Below are 16,890 nucleotides of genomic sequence, written 5' to 3'. Positions count from 1 at the left end.
CCTTTCTATCCTGTGCGAGCTTTGGGCTACAAATACACTCTTTACCGTTGGCGGAACCTAATGGAAAAATTACGGATCAAGTTTATTTATACAAACCCTACTTGTTGTTGAGTTTGGATTGTTGCCTATATTATATCCTCTGTAAGAATCATATTAAAGACATAAAACAAGATATAGGCTATGGATCTCAGATGGCTTCTTTATTCTGTTTATATTAAAGACGCCAGATATTCGTTTTTTTTTACGTGTCCGAAATTTTGGAATAAAACTTTGCGTTCTGCAAAAAATGCCCAAATGTCGGGATTTCGAACATGGCACTTTTAATAGCCGGCAACTTTCACTTAGTAATCCGTAGTTGCAAAGACTTAAAAAAGGTCATCACTGACACACGAACAAAAAAGGTTATCATCGAGACGCCGTCCAAAAATGTTTCAAAATTTGGGCCTCAAAAGTTGTCAAAGTGACTGACACAACTCTGACCGCCATTGTGCTTTGATGTAACCCTAGTTTGTATATGCTTAATTGTAAGGTTTTGACACTGTCTTGGGCAGGAACGTGATAAAAGCATAAATATCAATCCCTAATGTTTATACATTGGAAGGATAAGTTAAGCATACGAAATCGTCACAACGTCGGTTTTGCAAAGTAAAAATATTCAGGACAAAAAATATATTGTAGCCACAATCATTGACACTGCGAAAATTGTGGATGCAATCGAAGCGTTTGCTAGTAAATTTCAGAGCAGTTATTTGTGCTTTATTGTTTCTTCTAAAGCCGTAAGTTATGTTCAGAAGTAAAAATAAATTTAACAGTTCAGGTTTATCGGCGGTGGGCGCCAGAGATCATTTTCTGTTTGTAAATAAATGTTGTGATTACCACGGTAAAGAAAGCCAAATCCGTAGAGTTTCTTTACTGCGGATACTCGTTTAAGATCAAATGATCTGTTAACCTAAATAATTTTGGTCCGTGAGATCAAAAGCAAATTTACGAAAATATCTGGCAAAACGTCACGTTGTTAGGTTACCTACGACGCTAATTGTTTGTTGCTCCAGTTTCCATCAACCAGACCAGAGGGAAGCTAGTTGACAAAAAACGCCAGTGTAGCCTAAATTTCATTTCGTACTGTACTATATTCTCAACCATGCATTTTGTAGTTAACTAATCTTACGGTTTCAAGTGATATGTCACAACATTTTTGTGATTCTCTTCAAGACTAGTTACCTGACTTTTTTTGCTTTTAACTTACAACAAATGAAATAAATTGTCAAGCTTTTTTGTGATTTACAATAGGTATTTTGTGGGTAAAAATGGACAGTGAAAAGTCTGAAGACAACCCAAATTGGCTTAATGCTCATTTTGACCCTGTTGCTGGGCTTTATGCCTTTTCATCATGCATCGCTTTAGCAGACCTTAATGGGGACAGTGACCACAAGTTGATTATTGCAGACATGGGAACAGGAAAGTATAACATGATGATCAAAGTGCTTAAAGGTACATCTGTAATCCAGGAAAATGCCCTTTTGGATCTCCCCACAGGCGTAGTAAGCATTTATATGGACATGGCAGAACCAAGGACACCCGGGTTGGCAGTTGCATCGGGATCTGGACTGTTTGTTTACAAAAATATGAGACCCTATTACAAGTACAATGTAGAGGCACAACCAGTGCTTCAAGAGGAAAAGCAGTTGTGGGAACAACTAAAAGTTGGGGACGTAGATGTGGAAACCTTGGTTGATGCATTAAATACTTTGAAGATGGAACACTCTGCCTCCTTATTGACATCCCAGACAACTCATTTCCTAAAACTTACAAGTACAGAAGATGCCAAGCAGTTTTTGGAAGATTATAAACATGTGTCACTCAAAAGGGAAACTGTCATTACCTGTATTACCACCATGAAGAAATCCATGGCTGAAGACGACGCAATCTCTTGCATTGTTCTTGGTCTTGAAAATCGTGAAATACACATTGTGGATTGTGAGGCATTTACCATTTTAAAAAAATTCACTGTTTCTGGTGTTCCAGTAATAATCAATGTTTCTGGATTGTATGATGTTGATTTTCGTATGTTTGTAGCATGCAGAAATGGTCAAGTTTACACCCTCAAGAAAGACTCGGATAATGCAAGAGTGTGTCTTGACCTCCATTCCAGTGTCGTTGGTATGGAGAGAATCCACAAACATTTGGTGGTTGCACTGATGGACAGAACATTCGCATGTTTTACAACGAAGGGTAGACAAATTTGGAGCCTCGAAATGCCTGCTGATATTTTATGCACTGCGATAATGGATCATAAGGCAAAAGGTTTTAGAGCTGTGCTTGTAGGATTGGGCAACAACCATGTTCACATATACAGAGATAAAAATCTTGTCGACACAATAACTCTCAGTGATCGCCCTCAAGCCCTTTGTTTTGGAAGATATGGGCGTGAAGATAGTACACTGGTTGCTATACTTGGTTCTGGTGCATTGCAAGTGCTCATACTAAAACGCACTGCAGAGTATGCTGATGGTTCGTTGCACAGAGGCCCACCAGCTGCTCAGCAAATCCAGCTTAACATTCCAAAAAAGACACAGCTGTTTGTTGATCAAACTGTTCGTGAACGAGAAAATGCAATTGAAATGTTTCAAAACTTTCAGAATGATCTTCAAATGATGAGGTTGAATGTTGCACAGATGTACCTGAAAGGATTGCAATCAAGTATGACACCCTTGTCTGATGACCCTGATGTTCCTCTGAAGCTCTCTGCAACTGTCCAAGGCATTGGGCCAATGTTTCAGCTCATTTTGACAGTAGAAAACACTTCTTCACCTTCCATGACCGAAGCAAGGCTTTTGACTGACCTTAAAGTGGTCTTTAAATATGCTGACACTGTGTATTCAGTGGTACCTGGCATATTATGTTTACCAGCATTAGTTCCAGAAATCCCATACAAGTTTTCCATTCAGGTGCAATGCATTGCTTCAGACCAACCAGCACAGGATACAATCACTGCATTTATTGTGAAACCTGACAACACAAAACCAGTGGTAACTGCTAACATTTCTATGCCAGCATCAGAAGGAGTTGTAGTAGTTTAAAGTTTCAAATGCATGTGTATAAACAACCAAATGAACATTTCAATTAACATTATTTGTTTCACCAACATGAAAAAACGTTACCCTCTGCAACATTCCGATATAATTTCAACAAAAATTTGTGCTTGGTTAAATATTTCAATGCTCATTCCTTGCATTCTTCATTAAGCTCAAAAATTCATACATCTCTATATATACATGTACATTTCTGTGCCTGAACTTATTGATCTTTGTTTTATTATTGAAAACTTTTTTGTAGTGTATTCTTTAATTGTGTTTATTTTATAACACTGTCTTTGAAATTCGAAAATTTAAGGTTCTTTACACTGTACTTGAAGTTTTCTGGAATGCTCTGGTGCTGAAGTAATAAACATTTATATTTTGTAGGTTAGGTTTACACCCCAGTTCAATATGCAACATGTGTGGTCGAACTGCTTGTACACTTAACCCAGATGATGTGAGCAAATCATGCCGGTAATATCAAAAACTATATAAATGCAAATTAACAAAACTAACTGTCAAGGAAAACACAAACTATGGTTACAAATAGCTCAAAAGAACTTATTTTAACCAGTTTATTTTTACCACTGGTTGTTGAACCCAGGTACAGAGGAAAGGATGGAAAAACGAAAAATCCCAAGTGGGCAAAACACAAAGACAAATATTACCCAAGCCATAACAAAGCTCCACAATCATACAATCCAATCCTTTTGAAAGGAAAACATTTTTAAAGCAATGACAAAGACACAAGCATAGACGATGGTGAAAGGGTTTTGTCTGCAATGCGGTGGGGTCTAGTACCACGCTGGTTTAAAGGTGGTTTATTTGTTCCTTATAATATTTAAGTATTTCAAACTTTTATTGATTTGTGCTAAACATTGATATATAGTATATAATAGTGGTAATATTTGTAATCAATTTTTTTGTAAAAAATCTTGTGTGTAGAAGGAAAAATAACCACAAGAAATTGAATGGCATGGGCACCGATAAAGCCCATGAAGGCTATCAGCAATCAAACACCCATAATCACGCAGAAAAATTCATAAAATACCTGTTTACACCCCAGTTGCTTACATTGCAAAATCTTGCAAGATGCATATTGTATTGTGTGGTGCAATGACTGCAGTTTATTGATAGGTGAAAATATGGATAAAGTGAACTACAGCATGGAAATTCCAGGACTGACACCATGATGGAAAAACAATCAGACAAAATTCCCTTGATGAAGGGCCAGCGATGTGCGATTGTTGTTGAGGGTTTCTACGAGTGGAACAGTACCTCTGCTGGAAAGCAACCCTACTATATTTATTTTCCAGAGACCCTTTCTGACCATACAGAATCAGGTATTTTTATATTAAGATTCTGTGTAAATTGTTTTCTCGATAACTGGCCTGAGATGTGTTTTAAGTCAGAATTAAAACTGCTGAATTACAGCCTTGGTACATAACTTGTAGTAATTACTTGCTGATCACTGCTCTATGGACTGTATGTAACCTTGCAGATCCTGAGACAGACCAAAATGAAAACAAGCCACCAACTAGAATGCTAACAATGGCAGGAATTTTTGAAAAAGCTTTGTATGAAAATGAGGATCTATACACCTTTACTGTAATCACAGTGGATGCTGATCCAAGCTTTGTATGGCTACACCACAGGATGCCAGCTATCTTAGGTGAATACAATAACTTTTGAGATATTCGAGAATAAATCTAGATTATAAAGCAATGTCTAGGAAGAATGATAATGATAACCAAATGTATTGAACTTTCTTGGTGTTGGCTTTTATCGCAAAACATTTTATTTCCAAGCAAACGACGAAGAAGTGGAGATGTGGTTGGATTCCAAAAATGTACTGCTTGATGAAGCATTAAAACTTATCAAGCCAAAAGATTGTCTCAAGTGGCATCCAGTTTCAAGTTTTGTGAACAATTCAAGAAATCATGGCCCAGAAGTAAGATTTGTTCAGTGTTGTAAGATGAAAGGCTTAAAAGGCACAAAAATGGTTCATATTTCAGCATTTTATTCATTGTTTTCTTTCAACTTTTTGATTGCATTTCTCAAGAATGTAAGGCTTGGACATAATTTGCTGCATCACGAGTTATTTTTAAACAACATCATGAGTTATATTTAAAGCATACTGGTTTAACATTATCCAGCTCTTTTTTCCTTTTGTTTCAAAACTGTTTTGTTATAAACTGTGCCTAAATACCTGACTATTTAGTGCTGGAAAGAGGTAAACCTCATTGATGTGAAAAATTCTGCTCCATCAAAATATAAAAATGAGAGCAAGTCTATGATGAAGTGGCTGTCTACTGCCAAATCATCACCATCAAAACCATCATCCCTGCCAATTGATCAATCTTCTCCAGCAAAACGAAAGCACAAGGTCGCTACTGGTTCAATGGACAAGTTCATCAAACAAGCCAAAAATGATGGCAATGTTAAAGTAAACCAGGACTTTTGTAAATAGTGCCTTAATGTTTTCTCTAACTTCTCGTTCTTTGTATTTTAATTCTGCATGTGTTTACTGTCATTGTTTTTTTCTTAATATTGTTTCTGTTTTATTGTGTTATTTACTGCCAACCACATGTGCATGTTAGTGCAGCTTTTTTACTATTGCATTATGTGTATTTGCGTGGTAAATTTAATATCGGGTTGCAACTTCACAAATGCCGGAAAACGAATAAATCGACCTAAAATGAAATAAAAACAACAAAATAAATAGACTGTGACCAAATCAGACTGACGACACAACACAAAATGGAAGGAAACCCGAACGCAAAAATATCAAATAGAAAAAGAACTTTCCGGAATAGAACAGGTGATCACGACTAAGGCGAGACTGTACGCAGTTCGGTGAGTGACGTAAACGAAGGTAGACTTTCGTTATGGATTTCCTTGGTAGATTCTACAACCGAAACTGCGTACGGTTGTTCGAAAGAAAAATTAGAAACTGATGACACTCCCTGAAAAATCGACACGTCTTGCAATTTCGCCCGGTCATATGAGTTTCGATGTCGCCTAAGCAAAAGTTACGTCAATTTAAATTTATACGACCAGTATATAAGAAATCAGACTTGACAAAAAAAAATGCATTTCAAATTTTCATTATAATTTAATCGAAAAATTTAAAAAATAAATTTTTATTTCAGTCTCAAAGAAAAAAAAACATAGTTGTCCAAGTCTGGTAGAAACACATCAATGAACACAAAAACTGTTTTCAAGCGTCATAACCCGCAGCGATGATTCGGTGCAACAATGCAGTTCCAGTACGTTTTGCAGTTTGCAGCGTTGGTGGTAGATAAATTGTTACTTACAAATTTTAGTTTTATTTAATGCCTTTAAACCTTTAGGTTTCGTTTTTGGAAATATCTGTATCATAATTAAATTTTCTCTGTTGTGAAAATATGCATTAAGGCACTGCAGTTGTGGTAAACAAATATGAGGCTTTTAATGCCAACATAGACGTTTTCTTATTTTTAGCTTTCGTGAAGCTAATTATCATCAATACTAAATAACAAGAAAAACATGAAACTGATTTCTTTTGACGATTCACCTTGATTTCTGAGAACTTCGTCTTTTGCGGAAGGATTTGTGCGCAGTGAACCACCGTTGGAGGCAATGTTGGGTGACTCCAATCACCACTGAAATGAGATCCAACTGCTAAAAAGGTATGATTAATTAATATATATATTCATGTAGAACTTGACACGAGACTAAAGTGCGTCATACAAATTTGCCAAGGAGCATGTTGTTTATTGTTGGAAGTAAATCAATCTGACGTCATAAACAATTCAATGGCAGAGTCTCAAAACATTGTATGTTGATTTTATAGCAAGAATATATGTTTATTTTTACTGCTGTACCTAAGAACATACTATGCACTATGCGGAATTGCTACGATTGTTTCAAAGGTTGGCTGAATAATTGGGCTCTCGTTACGACAAACGAACATAACAGGGCTGATATAACATTGCGCTTTGGAGAAAATAATTCGAGATTAGTTTAACTTTGTTATCTAAACAGCACACTTGTACCAAAACCCTGTTTATAGTTTCCTAAATTACGAAATACATATATTTTTCCATCGATCGATAAAATTTGATATTTTGATTTTTGTGATTAGTGACGAGCGGGTTTAAAGCTGACAGGATTTGGTTTTGTTTTTGTGCATATTTGCACGTACGCGTCTAGACAAACATCCAGGTTCAGGTGCATACACTTTGGTGTTTCGGTTAGCGGCCGCTTTCTGCGAAATGCTTATACAATACGGATACCATTGCTCGAGGGTATTACCATGCAGTTTACTTTAAACTTGTGGTAGATGAACACTGTGTGTTGATATGGTAAATTTGACTACTCCAGTCCCTGTTTCGGCCATTTTGTTCACACTCACTAATAGCTATGACTTTGTACGTGGCAAATTGTTTTTGACGTAGGCTGTTTTGCTTAAATTGCAAAAAACTTTCACATCAACGTTTACTATTCCACAAGAAATACTTGTGTAAAACAAAATGTGCATGATATTTGGCAAGATTCGGTCACCAGGTAATTGTAGCAGAAGGCGTCAAGAAATAAATTGAAAAAACAATTTATTTTTAAACTATTTGAAGAATTTTGGGCTTTTTTTCAAAACGGTTTTTGATACGGAAGGTTATGGAGGGTTACGGAGGTGGTTTGAGTTTCTTCCGATTCTTGACCGAAAATAACTCAAATAGTGTAACGTAATGTTTCGCTTTCTCCGGCGGTATACCAATGGCAGTTTTAGTCTTTACTGTGTATTATTCTAGTTTGGTCCTATTATTTGGTGTAACTCTATTATATTATTTGTGTTCATGTCAAACGACTTTTTTTATTGTCCGACAAGATTCAAAACTAAACAATTTCTGATGAGATTGTTTCAAAGCATTTTTCTTTGTTTTGTAGCTGTTCAGAAGTTAATTTTAAACTCCTTTTGGTTGGAAATTAACTAAAGGTGAATGACATTTGGCTTTGTTGTAGGTTATTCTTTTTTACTGGTAATCAATACAAGTGGGTAAAAGTCGAAAAAGGTTCTTGGCGTATTACTTACTGCTTTAGATGGTTTGTTGTTAATTGAAAATATCATGCGAAGACACGATTTCGCCGCTAGGTTTAAACTTCTCACTTTTCCATCAGAATTGTTGCATGTTCGGGGAGTCACCCAAACTCCTGGGTGATCAATATTCATCAGGCAAAACCAATCTCTGACAACAGCTAAAATTTCTTCTTCCCTTTCCATTGGTAGCTGTCAAGATGTACCACTGTCAGTTTATTTAGGAAGACGCCTTTTTATATATGAATACATTACTTGAGTACTTAACCCGGGTCTAATTTGAGGGGTTTTATTTGCGTATAAGGCCAAGGTGTAAAAGCATATCTTGTAAGGCCGTCCATATTTTATTCTTGCGCCCTTATATTTTATTTTGTTTAGCTTTGCGGATAAGTAAATGTCAAAGAATACAGGAAACAACTTGCTCTACTCTGACGGATCTGTCCTTTGTCAATTACCAAAACAATGCTAAAAAAGAGGAAGACGATTAGCGTATAATGAACTATTAATAAAAGAACAGAAATACTGATATCAGCTTATGGCCTCGTCAGTTTCTGTCTTTATCAATTGTTAATCATTTTAAATAAAAGCTAATACTGGCGCTGATCGGTTCCTTTGTTTGAGTAGTTTTCAATGAATTTAACTTTTGTCAGATAAATTCCTGCAACAACAATAGACAGCCGGAAAGTATTTGACAGTGTGTAGAATACATGCTTAAGGACGATTGGTGGTTGTATACTGTATAGGATTGAGGTTGTCACAGAAACTGAATGTTGGAAAATTACAACTGGACAAATTTTCTGTTTTACAGGCTTGTCAAGACGGCAGTAGGATAAAATAAATTTTATCTTGTGTTGTATGTGTCATATTAATGTTAGTTAGCACTGTGCTACCGCGTGTTCTGGGTCAGAGCAGTTAATTGTTTGTCGTTAACCCGGTGTATTTTAACGTTTTTGTTTACTGTTTTGATTAAGTTACAGTGTCTTCATCTCTATGTGCAGTAAAACAAACGATTATACTGTCATGGCAAATGTGATAATATTGCAATATGCTTCGTCGGTATAGTTACCAAACATTTTCGCGAGCGAATCATTTAAAAAGATTCACTGCACTTGAGACGCACGTGTATATTATCTATTTTTAGTTTAATTTATTAATTTTTTACAAAAAAATACTTTTTTTTTATTACGTGAAATGAAATGAGGGGAGTAGGCTTTGACGGTGTTTTGTTGTCATCGCAAGGACGACTCAACCGGCTATCTACAACAATTCATTGCAATCATAAATGGAGGATGCGTTTGGATAGTGTTACACACGGTGGCAACGTGGCAATGAAGATGTATAAATAAAGAAAATTATTTACTCGACCACTTTCTCTTTATTTGTGTTTTTTAAGTGTATTAAAGTTACAAGAAGGTTGGTGATGGTAGGTGGTAACTGATTTATTTGTTTACTTTAAAAAGCTTTTCTGGCACGACTTTGTTATCATAGTTTGCCACAAGGTTCCGAGACATCGCCAAACGTCGAAATATAATAATATCATACAGGGTTTGAGGAGGCCTAATTGTAAGCAGCGTGTGGTGGCACTTCTACATTTGAGGATAACGTGATGTTGCCGCTTGTAAAATATTTTCCAATTTTGCAATTTTCAATCAAAAGACCTCTTACACGCATGAACTTTAGTAACCTCAATTTTTTCGTGCGGGAAGCGTTACAAAGCTGTGTGACTTCATAAACCCGACTCTTTCGAAGACAACTTCGTACCTTGCGCCTTTCAAGCATGGATATGTCGCGTTCTTTGACGTTGGTACAAAATCCGTACGATATCAACGTTGCCAGCACCTTCTGGGATATACCTTCAAATGTATTTATTGGCAGAAATAAAAAAAAATAAAATAAAACGAGGCAGAAATAATGATAATTTGCAACATGTATAATCTTGTTGCCGGCAGTATGTATGTGATCAATTGTTTCACGAGCAAAAACGACAGTTTTTAATGAAAAGGCAAACGTCGTAGCAAAAATCAGTTTATGCCGATGTGGCAGCGTCTTACAAGGTCGTTAAAGCTAATAAAAAGTCATACCAACCTGCACTTGTTCTATACAACCGTAAATAAGCCACGAGCTTGTCTTGTCGCAAACTTTCACCACACATCCTTCGTTCCCGCACCATACTCATAGCGCAACTGACGATGACACAGTTTTGCCAACAAGACGATGAGCAACGGTGCGTTAAGAATAGCGATTGTGAAATACGTAGTTGATGTTTGCATCGACTAGCGATATGGCGAAGTTTTGATTTTCGTTTAAAAAGGAACTCCAAAAGCTATTGCTCTGCTGTTCATGATTCCTTATGAGTTCAGTGAATAAGCAGTTTGTTCAAAATGCGAATAAGTTATTGTTTGGAACTTGTAATTTTTATTTCTCAAAAACTATGGGGATTTTTACCCCACAAGACCTTTATATTATGTCTGGTAGCTTCATCAGCAATTGTTTATTTTTCATGCAACCCAAATTTGGCAAGTGATTATTTTAATAGTCGTATGTACAAAGTTTATTGCAAGTGGCCACGAGTGCTGTTCGTATCCGGTTTGGGCTCGGTACACTGAATGCTTTCCGCGCAAAATCGTACAAATGTCGTCATGTTGCGGCACCTTGCGATGTGTCTAGTTTTTGATAACAGTTCAATTGCGATTCATACCGGGATGGGTAATAAACGCACAATTCAAACGTACAGTCACGTGCGATTTGCGTTTGCGTGCAAAAGTGAAGGTTTTGTAATTTGCATTTCCTTGCTATTTTGAAACGCCATTTTTGAAACGTGTGTTTTCGTGCAGAGCATTTAAAATGCATTTCAGCATTCAGTGTACCTTTAAGTTTGAAATCTGTTCATGCGGAATTTAGTGGCAAATTTTCATTTCGGCGGGTTTGCGTCACAATTTCACTTTCTAGCCACAAATGTGCATGCGGTGACGTCAGTCATGTCTCACAGTCTGTTTTCAGTTATGGTCGAACACAAACATTAGATAAACTGTCGTGTCGGTAACGGATGCAAAAATTTTACCACCTTGTGCCCAAATGCTCCGATTTACACCGAAAATTATACATACCGGTGATATCAAAACAAATAATGGAAACAATTCTGTTTAAACCAAGCTATACCAGAACAATATATTTAGCCTGAAAAGACATTAAAACATATTTTTTGATATAAAACGTCTAAAGAGCTGTGTGTCCGATAGGAACTTTCAGCGTGATATCCGTTTATTGTAAATTTTTGAAGCCGCGTGGGTCTGGCATTCACATCCATGGTTTGCTGCAATAATGACGCGGTTAATGTTTTATGTTGCATTATTTACAGGGTGACATTGGACTGCAAACTGTGGGTTGCTAATCCTGCAGCAGTGGATGTGGTGGGATATCGTGCGATCCACGTGTGACATTTGGCTGCGGGACGAACTGGGCCTTGTGCGCTGTATGAAAAAGGCACAGGTTTAAATACATTTTGATTGCAAAGAAACGAAAAAGTGGTTGATCCAGGGAATGATATAAAAGAAAGACCAAAATTGGTAGTCCTGCTGGAACCTCACTTTAGACGAGACGCCGCATTGCGCAAAGTCCTGTGCTACGTTTATATTCATTCCAAATATTTAGTTTGTCAGTCCCTTTGCGAACAAAATCTTTCAAAGAAGATTCATCAGCAACCCGCTCACCAACAAGATCAACAATGTGGTTCCAAGGTGGGTTGATGGCTAGGCCACATTAAAGTTGATATATTCTCTTCATAAATATATTTATTGCAGTTCTTAGTCTTTTGGTGTTAATGGTTTTGCCACTGGAAGGCTCGCGCGAAGTTGAAGTGCGAATTTTTCGGGTTGGATTAATGAAAGCTTTCAGCATGTTGTGCAACACACATCAGGTAAAATACATCTGAAAATGTGCTGATTGCTATTAAAGTAAATAAATGATGACTATGGGGTATAGGGATTCAAAGACATCAAACGATATTAAAACTAGTCATCGAATTAAAGCTTGTCCTTTTGTACTGAAATTTTAAAAAGCTTTTTTTGCGACAGGTGAATAAGCTCAGTCTTTGCCGAAACCGCGTGGAGCCTGCCGAAAGAGCAAAGGAGAACGAGACGGTAAAGTCTGTTAAAGACAATTTCTGAATAAAAACTTGATTGATGTGTTGTTTAGTTTGGATGCAGTAACGAAGTAAGAAAATCGCTGCTCAAAATCGAGGTTGTCTGCCAACAGATCTGCCAGATGGATGCAGAGCATGTGCCATTGTAAGTCAGCATGATGCAGGTTTTGTGTCGCGTTAAACATGTTTGATTCATTCCAAATAATGTAGACTATACGTGACCAAAGTCTGATATCAAGGACTTCTGCTAAGTTACAATCCTTCCTTACGAATGGCATTTTTTAATTTCAGGCAGCCTTTAATCCGCATGTAACAGTCTTACTGCACGAACTTCGTAACTTGCTGTCGCTGACGTTGCAGTACATCCATCTTCGGCCAATATACCCTATGTGATAAGTCGAGGCCAGGACTCAAGTCGGTTTCACATACTTGCTTTTCAACGAGGAATCTGTACAAATTTTGTGTTTCAACACTGCCATGCTGGTTTAATGCCATATTCTACTAACTTGTACAAATTGTCTAATACAAAACACATCACTTTCATGGTGAATTGGAGAAAAGGGTCGCGACTATAAATGCCCTCATATAAGCGCATACCCAAAAAGTGTTAATGTCATCTGTACGCTATTAAATGAACAGTTGATTGTACATTGTTTATATGGCTTTTACCGTGTTGCTTTCACTGAAGGTCGCAATTTCCATATAATCTAAGTTTTTAATGGTCCGATTAATAAAAAAAACAAGCCTCCTGTTATCAGTTTGCTTCTTGTCTTTCTTGTACAAATTGTTGTATTAAACTATGCTGGTGAATATGTTTGACCAATTTCCGTAATACAGGACTGCTATATAAAACTAGATGTAAATAAAAGCAGTTTTTCTATTAAATCCGGCACCCGGCCAAGAGGAGAGAGTACGGAATTCGTTGTCCAACGTAGACGAAGGTAGATTCTGATGAATTTCCTGCTGGGTCATTTCTGCAACTAGTATGAACATTCGACACAGTACTGCATGTACGTGTATGTCCGGACAATTTAAAGGTTTGAATGCCATCTGCAGTGTCAGAATGCGACCGCTGTCCACAAAATGCTTGCATTAAAGGATCTCGAGGGCATTTAATAAAGTTTTTTTAAACTTGTCTGTTGAGTGGTAATGGTAAATTCTCTTTCAAAGGCGGCCATTTTGCTTTACTCCTTTAAAATTATATTATTCGGTAAGCGTGACGAATTTCCTTTCGACCTTTTTTTTTCAGCGCCTTGTCAGTCGTTGCCAATCGCCATCCAACTCACATTTATAACATATTTCTTTCAGCTTAACGCCGCATCGTGGACGAACATTATACTTCGCTTCGCTTGTGGAATTCGTTTATTTTAAAACGTTGTTCCCTTCTGTTTTAGAGAATGTACATCTTGTGGCTTCGCTTTTACGGTCTGTTTGGGTCAAGAGTATGAGTTTCCCGTTTTCTCGACTCAAAATTAAAGTACGAAATTCACAATGAAATGCCCCCCTCCAGACACCCCTTTTTGCTGGTATGTACTCTGTTACGTGACCACAATCTGTTGCAACGGCAAACCGCATGTAATAGTCTTGTTGAGTGTTGCAGCTGACGTTGTACATCCCTTAGAGTCTAAGGGACCCAAAAACTCTTGGCATTGGTAACTGTTGCTCACTTTTCTACTTTCACTTTTGGTTGAGGAAGCAGGCATATCTCCAACTACGATTTTTGCCAATCTTTAAAGTGTCGTGTACTGACCCAGGTCATCCTGGCCACGAATCTTTTTTTTTGCCCACACCGGAGTTTGAACCCTGGATATCGTGGGCACGAATCCCGATTAGGTTTTCTTCTTGGTATATGGGTCGGGCGCTTGACTAATGCTTCCAATCACCTGCCCATACTGGCCACGAATCCCGTTCAGGTTTTCTAGTTAACGTTGAATAGGTTTTCTATTCTATTTCTATCGGTGCCACGTAAACTGTGAAAAGGATTGAAGTTAACGTTGCCCGCCTTGTGTCCTGATATTGGCACTTGATAAGAATAAAATTGAAATATTATTTCGAAGATTGAGTTATTTCAAAATCAGAAGAAAGGAGATTAATAAACTCTGAAGCGAGATTTTGCCTTTGAAGGTACACAGTCTATAGCTTAATCTTACTATTCAAGTTTAGCCAACCATTGTCGTGATACAACAAAATTACAACCCTCCTGGGGATTTAAGCTTTCACGTAACATAAAACTATTTGATTTTCTCTCGGTACTGACATGGTAAAAGATATAACTGCGCCGCCTCAGAACAGCCTTATTCCTGTGGTCCTAATGACACTTTGCCAGATATTGACGTAATAAGGTATTAACTAAACGAGCATAAAATTTCAGCACCCACGCAGACCCTTTGGCAACATATCCTCCATCTCTTGTGGGTATGAGCGCCAATGGTTATTGATCCCATCAGATCCATATTACAATGTCGTACAAATTGTTTATTATAAACCGGATACAAAGCACGTGCACTTATATAGTAAAGAAAGTGCCACAATCGGGATTTAATTGTCTGAAACAATGTGTTTGAGATTAGAGTTAGCTATGGTTTATTGTAATTTTTAAAAATGAATTTCGCCGAAAACTATATCCTAAGGGTCCGCTGGCGTCATACCAGAATATATAATAAGTTGATAAGTTTTAAACTTTGCATGAACTGTCCGACAAATATAAAATGCATTTCACTGCTTCGCTTTTCTCGTTAAATAAAGATAGCGACTTGTTAACAGAAAAGTAAGTTTGCATACAAAGCACAATTGAAGTTGGAGAATTTCAGAAAATTATTCAAAAATGTTGATGTTTCCTGCACAGATATCATATTCTCCCCCTGTGATTGTAGAGCCCGTAATTTTGGTGGTGACGCTTCGCGAACCACTCGAAGCGGTTGTTGGTTGAAGTTTCACGCCTGCGCAGTAACTCTTTTCAGAAAATTGGCTTTCTTTGAAAAGACAAAAACGGACATAGAACAAGATATAGGCTATGGATCTTAGGTGGCTTCTTTATTCTGTTTATATTAGAGACGCCAGATGTAGGCTATGTTTTGTAAGTGTCCGGAATTTTGACATAAAACTTTGCGTTCGGCAAAAACTGCCTAAATGTCGGGATCTCGAACATGGCACTTTTAATAGCCGGCAACTTTCAATTAATAATCCATAGTTACAAACACTTAAAAAAGGTCATCACAGACACACGACCAAAAAAGGTTATTACTCAGACGCCGTCCAAATTGGGACTCAAAAGCTGTCAAGGCGACTGACACAACTCTGGCCTTCGTGCTTTAATGTAACCCTAGTTTATATGCAGTGTTGTAAGGTTTTGGCAGTGTCTATGGCAGAAACGTAACACGATTTTGATGCAATCCACCAAATGGCGTGACCTAAAAGCATAACTATCAATCCCTAATGTTTTTGCATTGAGAGGATAAGTTTAGCATACGAAATCGTCACAATTTTGGTTTTGCAAAGTAAACATATTCTTGAGTAGACAAACACTACAGCCCAAGTATTAGCGAACGTTTCGATTGTATTAACAATCATTGACACTGCGAAAATTGTGGATGCAATCAAAACGTTTGCTGGTATATTTTAGAGCAGGTATTTTCGCTACATTTTGTTCTTTTGATAAAGTCATGAGTTTTGTTTTGAAGTAAAAATAAATTTAACAGTGCAGGTTTATCGGCGGTGGGCGCCAGAGATCATTTTCTGTTTGTAAATAAATGTTGTGATTACCACGGTAAAGAAAGCCAAATCCGACGAGTTTCTTTACTGCAGATACGCGTTTAAGATCAAAAAATCTGTTGGCCTAAATAATTTTGGTCCGTAAAATCGAAAGAAAATTTACGAAAGTATCGGTCCAAACGTCACGTTGTTAGGATACGTACGACGCTGATTGTTTGTTGCTCCAGTTTCCATCAACCAGAGGGAGGCTAGTTGACAAAAAAACACCAGTGTAGCCTAAATTTTATTTCAAACCATATACTATATTCCCAACTATAAATTTTGTAGTTTACCATAGCAAATCTTACGGTTTCAAGTGACATGTTACAACATTTTTATGATTATCTTCAGGACTAGTTACCTGACTAATTTCATATAGGGCTGTAACGTTACGGACAACATAGGTAAGCGTCCAAGATCAGTAAACTGGACAAAATCGGTAACCTAAACACGTGACTGCAACGGCAAACAGGGATAGTACATATTTTCATCCAAAGGGGGTAATTGAAATCATTTACCCTATACCTTGCACTATGTCCACGATAAAAACTTTGTAAACGCTAGAGTAGTCACGCTATACCTTGCACTATGTCCATGATAGGTAAGTTTGTTAATTGTTAGGGTAGTCACGCTATACCTTGCACTATGTCCATGATAGGTAAGTTTGTTAATCGTTAGGGTCGTCCGGCTATACCTTGCATTGTGACGCATTAAGTAGCTTTGTTTAACGTTAAGATAGTCACCCTATACATTGCACTATGTCCATGATAGGTAAGTTTGTTAAACGTTAGGGTAGTCACGCTATACCTTGCACTATGTCCATGATAGGTAAGTTTGTTAAACGTTAG

The 16,890-nt window shown here is 37.3% G+C and overlaps 3 protein-coding genes and 1 pseudogene across 4 annotated transcripts; 3 read left to right on the top strand and 1 right to left on the bottom strand.

The window, feature by feature from the left end:
• The first annotated feature begins 1,277 nt into the window (after positions 1–1,277).
• On the top strand, positions 1,278–3,103 carry LOC145902052 (BBSome complex member BBS1-like). Its single transcript, XM_082989896.1, has one exon. It carries the CDS (start codon positions 1,308–1,310, stop codon positions 3,078–3,080), a length of 1,773 nt encoding a protein of 590 aa, XP_082846022.1. The 5' UTR covers positions 1,278–1,307; the 3' UTR covers positions 3,081–3,103.
• A 386-nt stretch (positions 3,104–3,489) lies between these two features.
• LOC145902053 (abasic site processing protein HMCES-like) lies at positions 3,490–5,782 on the top strand (annotated as a pseudogene). The gene is made up of 6 exons (XR_014402572.1): positions 3,490–3,551; positions 3,682–3,893; positions 4,215–4,420; positions 4,579–4,749; positions 4,886–5,028; positions 5,299–5,782. The product of XR_014402572.1 is annotated as an abasic site processing protein HMCES-like (transcript).
• A 126-nt stretch (positions 5,783–5,908) lies between these two features.
• LOC145902854 (uncharacterized) lies at positions 5,909–10,321 on the bottom strand. The gene is made up of 5 exons (XM_082990949.1): positions 10,271–10,321; positions 9,913–10,086; positions 8,149–8,343; positions 6,634–6,740; positions 5,909–6,098 (listed from the first exon to the last, which is right to left on the bottom strand). Exons 1-5 carry the CDS (start codon positions 10,319–10,321, stop codon positions 5,909–5,911), a joined length of 717 nt encoding a protein of 238 aa, XP_082847075.1.
• Positions 10,322–11,737: 1,416 nt separating this feature from the next.
• LOC145903586 (uncharacterized) lies at positions 11,738–13,094 on the top strand. The gene is made up of 5 exons (XM_082991681.1): positions 11,738–11,888; positions 11,952–12,067; positions 12,225–12,290; positions 12,346–12,437; positions 12,584–13,094. Exons 1-5 carry the CDS (start codon positions 11,876–11,878, stop codon positions 12,603–12,605), a joined length of 309 nt encoding a protein of 102 aa, XP_082847807.1. The 5' UTR covers positions 11,738–11,875; the 3' UTR covers positions 12,606–13,094.
• Positions 13,095–16,890: the final 3,796 nt, after the last annotated feature.

This window comes from Ascidia mentula, chromosome 5 (assembly GCF_947561715.1).
Source record: "Ascidia mentula chromosome 5, kaAscMent1.1, whole genome shotgun sequence".
In the NCBI taxonomy this organism is placed as follows: domain Eukaryota; kingdom Metazoa; phylum Chordata; class Ascidiacea; order Phlebobranchia; family Ascidiidae; genus Ascidia; species Ascidia mentula.
Note: the sequence above shows the minus strand (reverse complement) of the source record. Positions and strands in the feature narration are given on the sequence as shown.

Excerpts from the sequence above, each read along its gene's own strand:
- LOC145902052 (XM_082989896.1), top strand. The coding sequence starts at position 1,308 with ATGGACAGTGAAAAGTCTGAAGACAACCCAAATTGGCTTAATGCTCAT.
- LOC145902854 (XM_082990949.1), bottom strand. The coding sequence starts at position 10,321 with ATGGTGCGGGAACGAAGGATGTGTGGTGAAAGTTTGCGACAAGACAAG. Across the intron at positions 8,344-9,912 it reads CCATGCTTGAAAGGCGCAAG|CTACCAATGGAAAGGGAAGA; the intron begins GTACGAAGTTGT and ends ACATCTTGACAG. Across the intron at positions 6,741-8,148 it reads ACAACAAACCATCTAAAGCA|CAGTTGGATCTCATTTCAGT; the intron begins GTAAGTAATACG and ends ATACCTTTTTAG.
- LOC145903586 (XM_082991681.1), top strand. Across the intron at positions 12,068-12,224 it reads TGTTGTGCAACACACATCAG|GTGAATAAGCTCAGTCTTTG; the intron begins GTAAAATACATC and ends TTTTTGCGACAG. Across the intron at positions 12,291-12,345 it reads GAGCAAAGGAGAACGAGACG|TTTGGATGCAGTAACGAAGT; the intron begins GTAAAGTCTGTT and ends TGTGTTGTTTAG.